The following is a 17967-nucleotide window of genomic DNA, read 5'->3' as shown; positions in this document are numbered from 1 at the left end:
GTCTTTATATTTCTTTCCCTCCCTCTCACTTCTCTTTCGACGTGATCCAGGAAAGGCCAGCATCTCATTTTCATTCTCTTTGCGATTCTTTCTTCTTAAGCATTTCTGAGTGGCTCTCACCGTGAAGGACCTGGCTGCTTCTATCAACCCCTGGCTCCACTTTCAGACTGCCGTTGAGAGCCCACCTCCAGGGATTTCAAAGGCAAACGTCGTTCCCAGGGTGAAGAGGAGTTGACTCTCAGCGCTGTGGTGTACCGACACGACCTGACTTAAAATTCATCCTCAAATAAGAGAATTACCTGCTAGTGGTTTCAGCATATCCAGATCAAATCTACAGGAATGGCTTAAGAAAAAATGATCAGTAGCAGTCGATCCAGACCAAATCTACAGGAACGGCTTAAGAAAAAATGATCAGTAGCAGTCGATGAGCTCTTTCTAACAGTGTATAAAGGCTTAGAATAATGGTCTCATAAAGTGTCGTTTCAAAAAAGGTGGTTGTATTTTCACAATAAAAAAAAGTCCAAATTCATGAGAACATACAAATCTTCTGAAGCAATGCTAAAAGAAAGATGATAATTATGTCAACATTTACTCACCTCATGTCACATATTATTTAAAATAAAATGTTCCAACTGTACTTGTCTACACAAATGAAACTCAAAAGGGTTCACTATAGAGTTTCACTATATAGACAAAAAAAAAATATTTTTGTGTTGCACAGAAAAGTCAAAGTTTTCTAAGAATTGTATGAAAAAAATATAGTTGGACCAAAATGTAGTTTCAGTTCACAAGAAATCTGTTTGACCTTTACAAACTCCATCTTATTCTGCACTGTAATTGCATGTAATTCTAGGGGTCAACCTCAGGAGGATTCTCATTGACCTCAATTGCTTTCACAAGCACAGCCATGTTTATCCTGCTGAATCACAGGCAGAGTGAAAGTGCTGAAATTCAGTGAATGCAGTAAGCCTGCTATGTCAATCAGTGTTAAAATAAACAGCTTGTTAACATTACATTTACGTGTTTAGCAATTGGCACTGTTTTAGGTGAGTAAAGGTAGACCACTTCAAAGATAAATGGATAGAATGAGCAATAGACTGATAGAACGAGTGATAGATGTATAGATGGAAGAAACAACAGATGGATAGATGGAACGAAATGACAGATATATAGACAGAGACATAAAGAGAGAGATAAAAAGATAAAGAAATAAACAGACAGGTTGACAGGAGCCAGGAAGAACTTCTCCAAATCATTGCTGTAGGTATTGGACCATAATGAGCGATGGAAGGGCTAGGAGTTCGAGCATTTTTTGGACACCGCCATGGCAGAGAAACCTTGAGCAATTTTTGTTGATTCAACAATTTTGGTTAATGGGTACCACATCTATTCCACAGCCTATAATTACAACAGTTCAGTTTCCAATCTCAGCTCTGCATGCTGGGATGCCTCACAGTAGCCGCCAATTTTCCGCCATTTTCTTGGACGATGCCCTCATCCCATTCCACTGAACATGTTAAAAAACACAGCATTTAGATAAGCCTAGCATTTACAGACAGGTGACCTAGATGATGTCATCCCTCCCATACCACAACCTCTTGTCACCCCGCCTGGGATTGGATTGTGGGAAAAGACAGTCTAGCTGCCACTGCACAATAACTCTTCCATGGTTTTCTTCCATTCCCTTCCTCAAAACGCAAAAGATTTGATGGGAGGTGACTTGCGTTTGGAAATCAGGAAACAGGCAAATATCTTTCAGGGCCATCAGAAAAACCTGGGCTGAACCTAATTGTGTCAGGGTGGTTCACATGGTTCTCGCCTACACCATTTCCATAAGTGGGTGAATCCTACCAAGCCTTCCATGTCCTGTCAATGTGCATTTTGCATGAAGATAAGACATGGAATTGTTCTGCTATTCACAGAGAAAGGTGCCCCTGATGGCTACACTGATGGCCTGTTTTGGTTTTTTGACACAGAGAGCCACCTAATGATAAGTCCTGAAAGAGTAAAATCCTACAGCATGACATTTCACAGAGCGATCAAGCAAATCTTTAAGAATCTGTCAGCCCATTTCACTTCATTTCCCAGACTTCCTGGTTCAAAAAAATAACGGCTGTCTGAGTGATCATTCACAAATGCACATTTCCTTTTAGGAGATGATGGTTGCAGCCGGTTTCTGCGAGAGACTGATGAGGTAATGAGATGTGGTTGGACAGTATTTTCCAGCAATTTTTCTGCTGAACTGTGTGTAAAAGGACCATTTCATTATATTGATGATGACAATTCAAATTTGGGTTCAAATGACAGTTCATAAAAACCCAGTTTAACAATTTTGAGTTAAGTTTACCCAGTAGATTTCACAAAAGGTATGCGTGTAAATATTATATTTCTACCTGCAGGTGTTTAGTAATGGAATATCATATTTCACCTCATGGTTTTTATTACTACGGAAGACAAAGTTCACGTAAAACGCAAGACTTTGATGGGGACGTTTGCAAAAATCACGCTATTGCCACATTCTTTTCCAAAGCGTGTTTGGCTTGGATAACACTAGGACACTGGGAAACATATTTCCCTGAGGGGAAATTTGTTTCATATCTTTTGGATGTTAACAGAGGGACAAAGCGATATGATTACTAGATTGTGAAGAATAATGTAACCACACTGGTTTGATGATATCCATTTTGCGCCGATCTTCTCAACTTCCCATTTACACACCGTTAAATGTGCTTGCAATTTAACCTTGATCATGGGAATAGGGAGAGTGCCTCGGTTGAAATGCACAAAAAACAAACAGTGCAGGCCTCTCGTTTTCAGAGGGAGAAAGATGGATGGGAGTAATTCGGTCCAACAGTAACAGATAGTTAAATAAATATCAACGGTAATGATATAACAAATGCAGGGACGAGAGGACGGAGGACAGGAGGTTTTTTTGTGCTCACAAGATGAAGACGGTGATAGCTTGAAGCAATAGTTTAAAACGAAAAACCCAAAAATGAAAATTCTGTCATTATTTATTCACTTTTTCCAAACCCGCTGGACTTTCTTCAGTGAAATGCAAAAAGCTATTTATTTTTTTTTAAAGAATATCCTGGCCACATTTCATCGTAACAAAACAGAATGAGGACAGAAGCTGTCAATGTCCCAAATGATAATAGGTGTCAAAAAGTGACCCTAAAGTCAAACAAAGGGCATAAAAGTAGTTCTTGGTCACCTTGGCAGGTTTAGTTAATGAAAGAAGCAGCAATGTCTGATGTGTGAAAGACATTCTATTCTTCTAGTCAGATCTGATCAATGAATCATAGATTTAGTTTAGAAAACCAGTCTGAATCTGACTGATCTGGTTCTTGAATTCAAATCCTCATTCAATGATCCAGTCAAAATGATTATCAGTCCAATGAAGGAGATAATTATCAGTAAATAACACTTTAAAGCGATCATATGTGACCCTGGACCATAAAACCAGCCATAAGGGTGAACTGTCCCTTTAAGGCCGAAAACACGCAGAGAGAGATCACCAGGGGGAAGAGGGTCCCGCCAGAGCCCACATGAGGGTTTATTGACTTTGCCAGCAAAGCCTCCATGTGTTCAAAACAGACAGATGGTGAGGTGTGGAATCTGTGCACGATGTCCAAAGAACAAAAGTATCTGCTTCATCATGCACACTTTGCCAGCTGAGAGAAAATGTTTAAATCATCTAAGCAAGTCCATGTGTAAAGACAGCGCAAAAAAATAAGTTTTGAGTCTACAGGTTGGGCCAAAACAAATAAGGTTATGAAAACACTTTAAAACATTTATTTTCTTGCATGGCTACACAGCCTTTATGTAAGAATGAAGGGCAGGTACAATATGTTTTGAGGTGATGGTGGAAAAATATCGGAAAAACATGGAGCATACTTGGATACTGTAAACCACTCCACTGAAACTCAATAAATATTAAGTGAATAAAAAACAGGCTTCATGTGTTACGCCAAGACAACACAAATCAATAGCTAACGGTACATTTGGGCTTTTAATACCTAAGTGATCTTTAAATAATAAATAAAGACTGAACCACACACTTTAAAGGGAGAGTTCACCCAAAAATAAAATACACTACTGTTCAAAAGTTTGGAGTCAGTAAGATTGTTTTAAATAAATGTATACATTTATTCACAAAAGAAGCATTCAACTGATCAAAAGTGACAGTAAAGACATTTATAATGTTGCAGCAGATTTCTATTTCAAATAAGGGTTAATTCAGAATAATTGAGACCATTTTTCCCGTCATCTCAAATGACAAAATGTGCCCGTTCAACCTGAATTTAACCTAAATGCTGTTCTTTTGAAAGTATTCTGGAAAAAAAAGTATTATACTTTTCACTAAAATATTAAGCAGCAAATATGTTTTCAATATTTAGAAGTTTGTTTCCTTGAGCACAAAATCAGCATCTGACACTGAAGACTAGAGTTGGCTGCTGAAAATTCAGCTTTGTCATTCCTTTGCCAGGAATAAAATACATTTTGAAATATTGAAATTAAAGTTGCAATAATACTTCACAATATTACTGTTTATTCTGTATTGTTTTGATCAAATATTGGAGCACTGGTATGTTTTGAATGATAGTGTAACTTTGTGTGAAAAACAGACCAAAGTTTCATTTGTTATTCATTGATCCTCACTTCTAGTGGATCGCTGAGTCATTGAGCTGAACTCAAGAACCGAATGAGTCAATTTGTGGATGAATCATCAAGAATGGTTTCGTGAACTAGACCAACCAATTCACTTGAACTCCAAAAACTATTTTATTTTGTGAAGAAACAAAACCTTATGCATTTAGAATGACATATGGGTGATTCAATGAAGACCGGATTTTCATTTCTGGATGAAATATTCCTTTAGGTTATCCAAAGGGTAAAGGTAAAAAAAACGAAGGGAAAAAATCAGCACCCCTGGGACCTCTCTACGGAGCCTCAGGAAAAGCGATAAATCCCCATCTTCAAAAGACAAGGCATTTATTTTTGCTGAGGTTGCCCCGGCCGTGTTTAATACAACTGAAGTCCATAAATCAATGGTCTTTGTTACCTCACACACTTGCGTGTACTGAGTTTGCATGCGTGAAATTTTAGCAGCTAAGGTCACTGAGGGGAGAAAGCGTTTAACATATATGGCTGACTTGAGGGGAAAAAAATAAAAAAATTATTAAACCAGCAAAACAACTTTTTTGCTTACCGTATTAGTCGGGTCATCTTGTAGTATTGAGTCATACAGCTTATTGGCATCCTCATACCTTCAACAGAGAGATCATGTTTAAAGATAATCAACAGGAACACCGGTCATGTGAAATTAAGTGGTAGGGCTATCACATAAAGTTCACAGTAACCAACTTTTTGTATACAGAGCGGCTTGTTTCTACAGTGACCGTGGCTACGTATCCAAGCGGCAGAAATAAACAGCCATTATTGTACCTCCTCAAATAGCCAGTGTTGTGCGAGGTTTACTAGCTCCACAAAGAGCATAATCCACAAACGTGATTGCCTGCGCTTTGAGTTACCTCTAAACAAATCAGCCTGCACTTCCACCACAAATCAGGCATCGTTTCGAAGTGCATTTCACTTAAAAAGCATTCCGAGGAGAGACGTCTATGAGTTACAGATGCAAAAAAATAAATAAAATACACCCGACGGGCCCTTCAACCTGAACTGAGGGTTGGAGAGCACAGAGTGTTTGAAAAGACGTTATGAATTACGATGCTGATCTCATACAGTGTTTTCTGAAGAATGGGAGGACAATGCCACAAGCACTTCACTTGTCATGTCGAATGAAAGATGAAATCGAGCTTGTTTTTTTATGAGGGACAACCTGCAAAGCTGACGCTGGTGCAGCCAAGGCAGTCGGTCTTATGATCAAAACCTGTTTCAGCCCGCAACCAACAACAGAAGCAGCTCTGGTTCTTATTATCATTGAGCTCCAACGCCACTTCTCTTCTCACATCCACATTAGAGCTCAATCATTCTCTGGCACATCTCACATGGAACCAGCCGCTTTGACTTACTCTATTTATGAAGGATTCAACCATGTGGGAGTGGAGGGGAGAGTTTCATTTAAGCCGAGCGTCTGATGGCAATTAGACCCAAATTTGCAGTTTATTTAATCTGACCGTGCAGGCGCAATAACTCACAATTACGGAACAGCCTCTGGCATAACTGATAAACATGTCGACGATATGGTGCGCAGACCGACACAGATCTGAAATCCTGCTGAAACTCTATACATTAACATCAATTTATGAGCTTCTTAATTGTTGCTCAAACAGAGAGACAGGGCAAATTTCTCTCGGAGAGGAAACGCAGAGCATAGGTACTATGTTTACAGGTCTGGCTGGCCTTGTTTTCCCAACCAGGGAGAAAAAAAACAGAAAGAGAGAGGGGGGAAAAAAAGCATAGAGGGACCCCCAGAATAATAGCGGGAAAGACCACTTCCGTTTTCAGAATTCCTCGCTCAGGCAAAAGAGCCACAGGACTACCGAGGGCTAAACCGTTCTCTCTCGCTTTTCTACTTAGCAGAAGGAACGGTGGTTTGCAAAATAAACAGCCTCCCTTCCCATGCATCCTGCCACTTACGTCCTAGAACCTCCCCTTCACCCTCCCTTGTAGCTAATCCAAGGCCGTGGTGTTAAGACGGTGCTGCGGTGCTTACCTCTCCAGAGCCTCCAGCCGCATCCCTGCTAATCGCTTCACTCTGTGACTGTCTGGAAACTGCCTCTTCAGTTCCTGTAGGCAACTCTACGCAAAACACAACAACAACAGTGATGGGGTTGACCAAGCGAACATGCAACTTTTCCAAACAAACAGTCTCCGTAAATTGGTTTTCCAAACATTCTTGGTCTTCCTCTGGTCTGTCAAAGTCCTGCTGTAAATTCTTGCTATCGGTTGAGCCAGTGTGAGAATCAACCAAAAAATGGGTATGCTTGTTTTTAAGATGAAACATTAATAATATATTTATAAATTTACACTACTGTTCAAAAGTTATGCAGTTAAATGTTTTTGAAATAAATTTTTGATGCTCAACAAGGAATTTATTTTATTTAAAAAAAAAAAAACACTTTAAATACAGTACCGTGAAATATAATTACAAATTAAAATATATTTTTTATTCTAATATATCTTCAAATGTAATGGTCTTCAGTGTCACATGATCCTTCAGAAATCATTCTAATATGCAGATTTGGTGCTGAAGAAACATTCCTTATTAATATCAATGTTGAAAACAGTTGTGTTGCCTAATATTTTTGAGGAAACTATAATATTTTTTTCCCAGAAAGATCAAATGAACAGCTTTTATAACAGTAGTGTTAATTATTTAAATAAAACCTGCTTTCATTCTTTGTTTTTGACTAGAACAGAGAGAAATTTTAAAAACAAAAAATTCTACAGAAATACTTCAAAGGTTAGTGTTTCAGGAAAATTGTTAATGATTAACATTAAAAACATGCAAAAAAGGAAAAAAATCATATTTTTAATATTAAAGGGCTTAATAGATAATTCAATTTTTTTTAAATCTACTTTACAGGGTTAACATCAAAAATACTGAAACATTAAACACAAGTCATAATTGTTTGCCCAAAGAAAGAATTCATGTATTTTTGGCACCACAGTTTGAGTGACTATGCAAAGCCTGTTGGATTACAGAGCACTTGAAAATGATACTACAACTCTCAAGGGTGATGAAACGTGGGCTTCGTACATTTTTTTCATCCACATCATTTAAAAACTTTATAGATCTACTCTAAAAAGTGTGATGTGACTAGTTTGACAAGACAATATTACAGCTAAGGTTTCTGCTGACCAAAAAATGAAACTGTAACTTTCCTGTCCATGGGTGCCATGATAAACAGATCGGCCATACAGCTGTGAGGGAAGACTTGAAAAATTGCAAGTGACGTGGGTGAGAATTCAGAGCACTGCACAGCGGGATCCCACAATTCCACACTGGCTACTATAAAAAGCAGAAGCAGGATGCTACTTTTACCAGTTCTTTCCCACTGAGATGAACATGCCCCTGTTTTTTCACACACTCATGACTTGGTGAGGAATGGTTACTGTCAAATCCAATGTTTTCCTGGTTCAGATGGAAAGTTTGCTCTGTGGCTTAGCCCAGCTGACCCATCATGCACACAGACGGTTTTTCCCGCTGTTTTCCTAGCCACTGGTAAGAACCTCACAAACTGACTACTGTAAGTGTCTCAAGTCAACAAGGAGGTTCCGGAATATCCCTGATTTTAATCTTAATCCATTTATTTGTTTTGTTCTTTTCAAAAGAAACATGCGAAACATTGCATTTTCAACTGGAAAAAACAAACCGATTGATCAGCTGGCGAAACGTCTTTTTGAAAAAAACTTTCTGTATACAGTGCGTACCATTGTAAAGTTACTGAAATTAAACTCACCCAGGCCAGATCATCACGACTGCAGTCCAGTGCAGCAATCATCACCTGCTCGTAAATTATCCAAACTGAACACAGGAGACAAACATAAAATGACACCATTTTAGGAAGTCCATTTTTCATCATGTTAGCAAAGATGACAAATGAACATCGAGGCTATGTGAACTCCTTTGTGACGTTTCTTCTCTGTATCATTAGAAAAGACAATCTTTAGCATCTATCAGCGACATAGTTTATCTTCGTAATCTCCGGGTGTGGGCGAGCTGGCAGGTTTCGTGGAAACACTCAGGAAATTCACGCCACGCCGCCAAACAAAACTAAGACGCTGAATTTTGACAAGAAAACCTTAAGTATTCATCAGTTTTATGTATCAGTTCAGTCAAACACCGCAAAGGGTGAGCGAATTTCACCCTCTATTCGTCATGACATGCGTTATGTGATGAAATTGCGCAGCTATCGTCGTCTCGGCCCAAGAAGTGCGTCGTTACTTTGACAGATTACAGGAATTTTAAATTCCTACAATTAAATGCTTAAGTAATTTCCAAGATGGCAACGTTTAATGTTCAACTGGCAACCGTAACAAAGCGAGTGGCTTTAGCTGCTCTATTTACAATAAAGAAAACTGATTAGGGGGCTTGGCTAATGGATCCAATTAATGAAATTAATGCTCCATGACAGACAAGTGTGTTTTGACAAGCATGCACGAGTCTATCGGCTGAATGATTTCAAATGTGCTAATTGAGAAAGAACAATAAAATCCCACTGAACAAGAAAAAACTGATATGCCAAAACAAACAAACGCCTGGAGTTTTTTTTTTTTTAGCTGTTTTTATGATTCCAAGTCTTGCTTTGATAATTACCATCTTGTTTCACAGCCAATTTAAGAGCTGGTTTCAATAAAAACAAGCTGTGTAAAGTATTTACCCTGCTTTTTAAGGACAGTATGAATCATAATTACAACAAAAAAATAAAAGTTCACCATGCATCAATAAAATACAACTCACATCACACAGCAAGTGCTCTTTTTCTGTGTCAAGGTGCAATTTGTGAGAGAAGTAAAAGAAGAAGACTTTCCCAGATCTTTGCTTCATTCTTTCCTTAATTAGATAACAGACCTAGAAATTTGAAAATGCTTCCAATAGCCATGAATACCTTTGTTATTTTTTTGTTTGCTTTTACATGTTTTGCAGTAAATGCCTTACTGAGAGCTGTTTGGCAACTTACAGCTTGGATCTTTCATTGTTGTTTGCTACGATTCCTCAAACAGTAGTGTTGTTCTCTTACAAAACAGCCAAAAGACATTTAATAATAGTTATTTGAGATTACATGTGGTTTTAAAATAACAATATGAACAAAGGAAAAAAAGGCCTCTTAATTCGATTTGTGTAGAAAAAGAGCACAAATTCTCCAATTGGTAAACCGAAATGGTCAACTATAGGAGTGAGTTTTAGAGCAAGTATGAAGGATTGGATCACCTCTGAGATAATGATTTTAGCTGAAGAGAGTTTTGGCTTTAGTGGCTATGTTTGACAACAGGATTGCAGGACTTCATCTGCTTGTCTGGCTTAGAAACCCATAACTGACCAAAGCAAATAAATATTAAGCCATCTGAAATGTTTCTGCTGTTTCCACTATAACCTCATTTCAATGTCAAGAGAAAAACTGAAGAGTCTTTTTGTTATCGGATCTTTAAGAAAAAAAGAATCGGTGCTCTTTTCCAACTTCTGCAATAGTCATATTCAAGCGGTCAGACATTCGACAGACAATACTTTTGTTAGAGAGACAAATAAGCCAGTGTTCAGCAACTTCATATGTGTTTTTATCATTTTGTTTTCCCCTGGTTTGGATCCATTAATGGATCCAAATTCTTCAGTAACATTTTGGCTTATTTGCCTTAACAGCTTATTTTCAAAAGTCTTGCCTAAAGAAAAATAAAGGTTAATGGCTTCCACCAATGAAATTGTATTGCCCACACTGTTCTACAGACCGCAAAACCTTAACTTATCACTTAGTGGAGTTTATCTGTATATATTTTTATTTAACAAAAATCTTTAGTTTTTAGTGGCAGTACTTTTAAGAGTGAATTTAGAAACAACTTCTCAGTGTTTTCTCTCACATTTTAATAGTAAACCCTTTCCGAGAAGTTGTACTCTAAGTTCATTCCACTTTAAGTCACTGCCGCTACAGCCATCAAACCGCTGCTTTTGTAACAAACTCAATGCCTTTAATAAATTTCAAGACAATTACTGTCAGACTTCAGATCGCCTGCTGTGGGAAATGTTCCTTATTTGCCTAATGGGAATATAACCTCAATGTTTTGCGAGGACTATGATTGTTCCACGCAATAAAATGTTATAGTTATTCATCCTATTTATTCGTTAAATATCTGTCAGTTCATCTATTGAAGGAATGCGCATAAGAAATGCATCTGATCGTTGCCAGGCAGATATCATCCTAAACCTGATCTAATTATAAAAGCCATTAAGTTTATAATAAACTGAGACTAAAGGTTATTTGTGTTTTAAGACTTCTTAGAACTTTGCTTTTGTTTACTGTAAATGTACTTACTGTCATCTCCCAGTTTAGATGCATGCTCATTAATCAGCTCTTCACCGACATCCACAATCTGCTCACTGTTCCTGTAATTCTCTTCTCTCCACTTACGGAGTTTGTCACGCATCTCTGAAATGCAATAAAGAGACACATTAGTACTTGGCTGAAACTTTATCACCAAATTAATTTTCATCATCAAATATTAATTAATTATTTCTATATTAATCTTCCTCATTGGTTTCAGTATCTTAAGTGCTCCATTAGACGGACATATTTTCTGACTATATACCTTGCTTAAATTAATCAAAACAAAACTTTTTAGGACAGTCTATAAAAGAAAAATACAACATCATGATGACAGTATTTTATAAAAAATACTAACAATACAAAAAAACAAAAACTACAATCAGATAAGAGCACATACAGTGAGTTTGCAAAGGTCTGACAGCACTAATTATGATTTTATGCATATTTTATGCATAGTTATTCATTTTCCCTCATTACAAATTAAATGATCAGAAAATCAATTTAAGTAAAAAGTAACATCTCAATGTCATAGTATTTGAAATCCTTGTTTGCCAGCACTCCAGCACAATTTGAGAAATCAAGTTGTGACTAAAGAGCAAGTCATGCATCATATAATATACCAGTGATGAATTCATCTAAATTAATCAGTGATGGTTATTATAAACCTCAATGCACTGAATTAAGATGTCAGATTTAGTGTTATCATAAAAACAACGGGAAATCATGATCATCTCAAGTGAACTGATTCATTCTTTATTGTCTGATGGTAGGTGAACATGATATTATTCAGGTGCATCAATATCACATTTGATCTGATCTTTGCAAATCCTCAAATCCACAAAGGATTCACCATAAATAACAGACCAAAATGTCATAAAAAGATTTGCATTATTATTTCGCTTTCGTCTCGACATTACACTTTAAATAAAGCACAAAATAATAGTAAAATACACACTGAACCTTTTCATATTATATTAACATAAAATTATATTTTCTAGAATACAGGTTTTGCTACTAAGCTGTGCCTTCATAAGCTAACTGGCTACCTAGATAGCATGCTGTCTTCAAAGAAAAGCACAAAAAATAAGGCACATATTTCATAAACCTGTACAAAATGAATTACTCGGGTATCGATAGAATTACTATAGAGAGATACTGAATATCTCAATAACCGCTGTTAACGAAAACAAAGCCATTTACCTTCCCAACTGACATCGTAGAGCTCCGATATAGACGACATGTTTTCCTAGTTCCGCCCCTTGTGAGCTGATTGGTGGATGACAGTGACGTCGTCAGTTAACGAAGTGAGAAGGGTCAATGAAGAGCGAAGGCAAAATCCATATTATCAAACAATATCCAAAATCCATACATATTCAAACAATACCCCAAAAGGGGGATTTTTTTTGTTAATCTGCATTAAAATGTATTAAATATATAATATTTAGCCAGTAACTCAAGAGTAACTAAAACATGTTAAGATGATGGACCACTTCAACAGCGAAATATATTGCATACATGCATATATAAATATAACTCAAAATATGTGGAGAATCAATTATGTAAGTCAAAGCTCAGTAACAATGAAATAATTTAAAATTAGCCTATTTAATTATTAATAATTAGAAAAGTTAAATAACAATTCTAAATAAATAATAATTCTAAAAATTCAATAATGTATTTGTCTCTTGTTTTCTCGGGTTTATGAACTAAATAATGCGGATTAAGTAAGAACAGATAGACTTTATATTGAATTCATAAGGTTTAGTCTGTTTTATTACCATAGAAAGTCTTCGTACTGTAGCATTTCTAAAGGTTATTGTGGTTTTATATGCTGTGTCTATTTTCTCTCTATGTGCTCAATTGGTCTCTAAGGAGCTGTGGATCTGGCTCAGTGTGTGATTTACTCTGCTGTGTATACCACATAGTGCACTCACCAAGTGGACTCAGCACATGCTTGTTTATAGTAGCACAACCTAAACTTGATGTCATTACTATTTGTGGCCGCTTGTACATTGTACAGTTTAACCGAGGTTTCCTAAAGGACACTGCTGGCGCAGTGGTGTAAAAAGGGCACCTAGAAAATGTCATCCTCTCTAAATAACTTGTGCGGTTCATTGAGCTCTGGTGACTTGGGGATTCGTAATTTCCAGGTCTCCTGGATGGCAATCACTTGATATGTGGATAAGGCTTTTTGCTGCAAAGCTAAAACAACCACAAGAAAACAAGCCAGTGCTAGCTGCTGGGCAGTGTTGGGAAATAACTAAAAGGCAATGCTACTAACCCTACACTGTATGGTTCAAAAGGGGTAATAGTTAATACATTTAGTATTCAATTATTTCAGACAATTCATTTACAGGAACAGATTCACAAAAACAATTCACCATTTCTAGTCCCTAAATATTAATTGGGGTGTTTTTATCATATTTAGTATACATTTACCAGGTTATCAAGTTTGACACTGTCACCCTAATTGAGGTTGTTCATTCATTCAGAACATCTTGTTGTTTTGAATGAGCAAAAATGTATTTGTCTGACAGGGCAGTGTGTTAAAGTCACATTGTAATGCAAATACAGATCTTTCTTCCAAATTATGGCATACAATCAAGTGAAACAGTTGATCAAAAATAAAAAATGTAGGGTTCTTGGTACAATTCACTTAAGACTCTAAAGGGGTGTTTAAACAGTGATGCAATAGAAGAACCATTTTGGTTCTCCAAATGACCTTTCAGTGAACAGTTCTTAAATGGACCATTTTGGAGAACATTTTAAAAATCTAAAGAAACTTTTTCCCCTATAAAGAAACTTTTCTGCATTTGAAAGGTTTCATGGATGTTCAGAGTTCTTCATGGAACCATTAATGCTAATAAAGAACCTTAATTTTTAAGAGTGACGGTTGATCTTGAGGCTTGCAGTTGATTGTGGGAGATTTGAGAATGACTGCAGAGGTCTAGCAGACATCACCAGAGAGAAGTTTGTTGTTTCACCAGAAGATCCAGTAATGACATTTTTATGAAGGTCAAAAAAGACAGAAATATATAATTGTTCACAAGATGAATAACATACGTTTAGAAAATTGATTGGGTGATTTCCCATTCATTCTGACTTTAAAGGGGACATTTGATGCAAAATTCACTTTTACATGGTATTTGAACTTATATGTGTGTTGGCATTGTGTGTACACAACCATCCTATAATGATAAAAATCCACCCAGTGCTTTTTTTTTAAATCCCCACAATTTTCTCAGATCAAGCCATTCACACATTCTGGGCAAAGTGATGTAGCATTGCCCAGGCCCCTTCCACAACTGTTGACGGTCATTGCCATTTTATCATAGGCCCTGCCCTGAGTGAGCTGTGAACAGTCCGCCATTGTTTCGAAGCCAGAGCAGATATAGACAAGAATGTGACTGAGGTCTTCAAAGTGATTGAGGTGTCTGTTGTTGGATGTACGAATGAACATAGCAGTCATCATTTACTCCAGACATCTGAGACGCTGAAGACGCATTGGATTACTTTTGTTTTTTAAGGGAATGAGCCCCCCTATCTACCTAAATGCATCTATGTTTGCACGACTAATTCGTGATCCAGCTTCACCTCCAGAAGATGGGTTTTTTTTCTATGAATCTTTGCAAATCGGCTTTCCTAATAATCTGCTAGTTTGCAACTTCCACAATGAACATGGCTAAAGTTAAAGTGCCCTTATTATGGATTTTTGAAAATTACCTTTCATGCAGTGTGTAACACAGCTCTAAGTGAATGAAAATGTCCTGCCAAGTGAAAGTGCACTGTGTTTAAAGTTATTGTCTCTCAAAAGAAAGAGATGACTCTGAATCATTTAAATGAGTCGTTAATAAAACGAATCCCACGTCGTTTCGTGTTGAGGTCAAAATGAAACATTAGCATATTGCCGGCCCACTTGTTGCACATGCAGACCTGGGAAAACTTGAGCTCATTTGCATTTAAAGGAACATGCACTGAAATGGGTCGCTGTGAACAGAGCTGTTTTTGACAGGCTTAAAGGGTGTTGTTTTACACTACCACTGAGAAATTTTAACCAAAGTATGTTATAGATTTTTCATGAAAACCCTAAAGAATCATACCAACTTCTGGAAAATGGGCATCCGAGGTCCCCTCTTAGGGCTCACAGCTGACCTGTGTGTCAGACCAGTTCACGCAGAAGACACCTCGTGTTCACAGGTCTGACAAGCTCTTTAGAGGCATCAGATTCATTTACAATTGGGTCTACGGGAAGTGAGGAAGGTAGCACATGCTTTGTGTTTACTTTGGAGCACCGCTTTTGCCAGAAGTGTCACCATAAGGAGAGATCAATAGCAGCCATTTGAAAACCGAAATTGTGCTGCTTAACTACTGTGTGTGTATTTTTCCATGCTTTTGCAGCACCACATGTGACATGAGGTAGACCTGTGTTTCCCCTCATATGCCTACTTCTACAGAAAGAGGGAATTCACTGAAATACTCTGTTCAGACATTTTATTTTGATTTCTGACAGAAGTAGTCAAGGCTACTGATCTCTGACACGAGCAGTTATAAAGACGCAATTTGGAGCAATGGGTGAGCTGTTCTGTGGCTTTAAACAACCGCTGCGCTTTTCCAATCTTTTTTTTCTTCTTCAAGCAATATCTTCCAATTACAGAAAATGAAGGCAAATGCCATTTACAACAGTATTTGCTTTGAAAGCAAATCTCGACCCCAGCCTGACAGGATCGCTTTCAATCTTAGACAAATCATACACATGACTTCAACTGTGTGCCTGCTTTGTTGTAATGAAGCTTCTTCCACGGCACCTTTGACCTCTAGACCTGGTCGTTGTGGCAAATTGCAATTATTAAGTGGCACATTTTCTTTCTCGCTTTCTTTATTGGCTCCAGCACACATACATACAAAGACACTAAAGTGTGTCACACACCTCTTGTTCCAGTGCCAAGAAAAATAGTCAACTCTCGTCTGATCCTCTGACATAAAACCTGGTCTAAAAGTGTAATTGGTCATGGTAGAATGTCTGTCAACACATGCGCAGGATTACATCCTGCTGGATTGAGTTTATGGATGTCATTCTTTCTCATTAAATTAAATTCAAACCGCATCTTAAATGACACTATACACTGTCAAAGGGAAAATGGGCAGTACCTTGAAGAGTTATTTCTTCCCGATGTGACTCCTAAAATGACTTTCACTGATGTAGCCCAGTGTATTATAGTTGAATCATTCATTTTAAATATATTTGTCTAGAATATAGTTAATTTAAATGTTAAACAATACGTTCTTTTTCTTTTACAATGTATAAAAATGTGGCATTTGTAAAAAGGCAACGGTAAGTTAAAGGCCATCATTTACATTTAGTAAATGTCTTTACCAAACTTGCCAAATTGCTTTAGTTATCAATCAAGTTATCAATTTCACAAATGTTCTACACAAATTGAATGCCTTTATTTACATAGTTTTAATCCATTTAATAATATGTGCTTCATCTCATGTGTTGGTGATAATTTTACATGGGGAGCAAAGTGCAATTCTGAAACATACAACACGAATGCCGGAAAAGTTTTTTTAAATTTGAATAAAATGAAAAATAAAAGACTTTCAAATCACATGAGCCAATATTTTATTCACAATAGAACATAGAAAACAAAACAAATGTTTAAACAGATCAATTTTACACTTTTATCCACTAAATGAGCTCATTTCAAATTTGATGCCTGCTACAGATCTCAAAAAAGTTGGCATGGGGGCAACAAAGGGCTGAAAAAGCAAAGACATTTTGAAAAGATTCAGCTGGGAGAACATCTAGCAACTAATTAAGTTAATTTGCATCAGGTCTGTAACATGATTAGCTATAAAAGGGATATCTTAGAGAGGCAGAGTATCTCAGAAGTAAAGATGGGCAGAGGCTCTCCAATTTGTGAAAGAGTGCGTAAAATGATTGTGGAATACTTTAAAAACAACATCCCTCAATGTCAAATTGCAAAGGCTTTGCAAATCTCATCATCTACAGTGCATAACATCATCAAATGATTCAGAGGAACTGGAGAAATCTCTGTGCGTAAGGGACAAGGCCGAAGACCTTTGCCCGTGGTCTTCGGGGACTTAGACGACACTGCATCACTCATAGGCATGATTCTGTCATTGACATTACTAAATGGGCCCAAGAATACTTCCAGAAAACACTGTCGGTACACAATCTGACCTGCCATCTGCAGATGCCAACTAAAGCTCTATCATGCAAAAAGGAAGCCATATGTGAACATGGTCCAGAAGCGCTGTCGTATCCTGTGGGCCAAGGTTCATTTAAAATGGACTGTTTCAGAGAGAAAAAGTGTTCTATGGTCAGACGGTTGGTCTTGTTGGAAATCACGGACGCCATGTCCTCTGGGCTATAGAGGAGGGAGACCTTCCAGCGTGTCATCAGCGTTCAGTTTAAAATCCAGCATCTCTGATGGTATGGGGATGCATAAGTGCATACGGTATGGGTAGCTTGCATGTTTTGGAAGGCACTATGAATGCTGGAAGGTATATAAAGGTTTTAGAGCAACATATGCTTCCCTCCAGACAACCTCTATTTCAGGGAAGGCCTTGTGTATTTCAGCAGGACAATGCAAAACCACATACTGCAGCTATTACAACAGCATGGCTTAAGAGTCCGGGTGCTGAATTGGCCTACTTGCAGTCCAGATCTTTCACCTATAGAGAACATTTGGCGCATCATTAAACGAAAAATATGTCAAAGAGGACCACAAACTCTTCAGCTGCTGGAAACCAATATCAGGCAAATATGGGACCAAATTCCAACACCAAAACTCCAGAAACTCATATCCTCAATGCCCATACATCTTCAAACTGTTTTGAAAAGAAGAGGAGATGCTACACCATGGTAAACATGCCCCCGTCCCAACTATTTTGAGACCAGTAGGCATCAAATTAGAATTTTGAATAACATATTGGC

General features: G+C 37.5%; 1 protein-coding gene across 1 annotated transcript in view; it reads right to left on the bottom strand.

Annotated features, from left to right (window-relative positions):
• LOC306878012 (ER membrane protein complex subunit 2) overlaps positions 1-12469 on the bottom strand; it is a 33535-nt gene extending 21066 nt beyond the window's left edge. Inside the window, exons 1-5 of the mRNA XM_079430091.1 lie at positions 12207-12469; positions 10995-11108; positions 8430-8494; positions 6680-6765; positions 5213-5270 (exon numbers count right to left, since the gene is read on the bottom strand). Coding sequence (XP_079286217.1) covers positions 5213-5270; positions 6680-6765; positions 8430-8494; positions 10995-11108; positions 12207-12246 — 363 coding nt within the window. The 5' untranslated portion in view covers positions 12247-12469. The remainder of the gene's footprint in view (positions 1-5212; positions 5271-6679; positions 6766-8429; positions 8495-10994; positions 11109-12206) is intronic.
• Positions 12470-17967: the final 5498 nt, after the last annotated feature.

Source organism: Barbus barbus, assembly GCF_936440315.1.
Source record: "Barbus barbus genome assembly, chromosome: 12".
NCBI classification, from domain to species: Eukaryota; Metazoa; Chordata; class Actinopteri; order Cypriniformes; family Cyprinidae; genus Barbus; species Barbus barbus.
The sequence above is the reverse complement of the archived record's forward strand: the minus strand, read 5'-3'. Positions and strand labels throughout refer to the sequence as shown.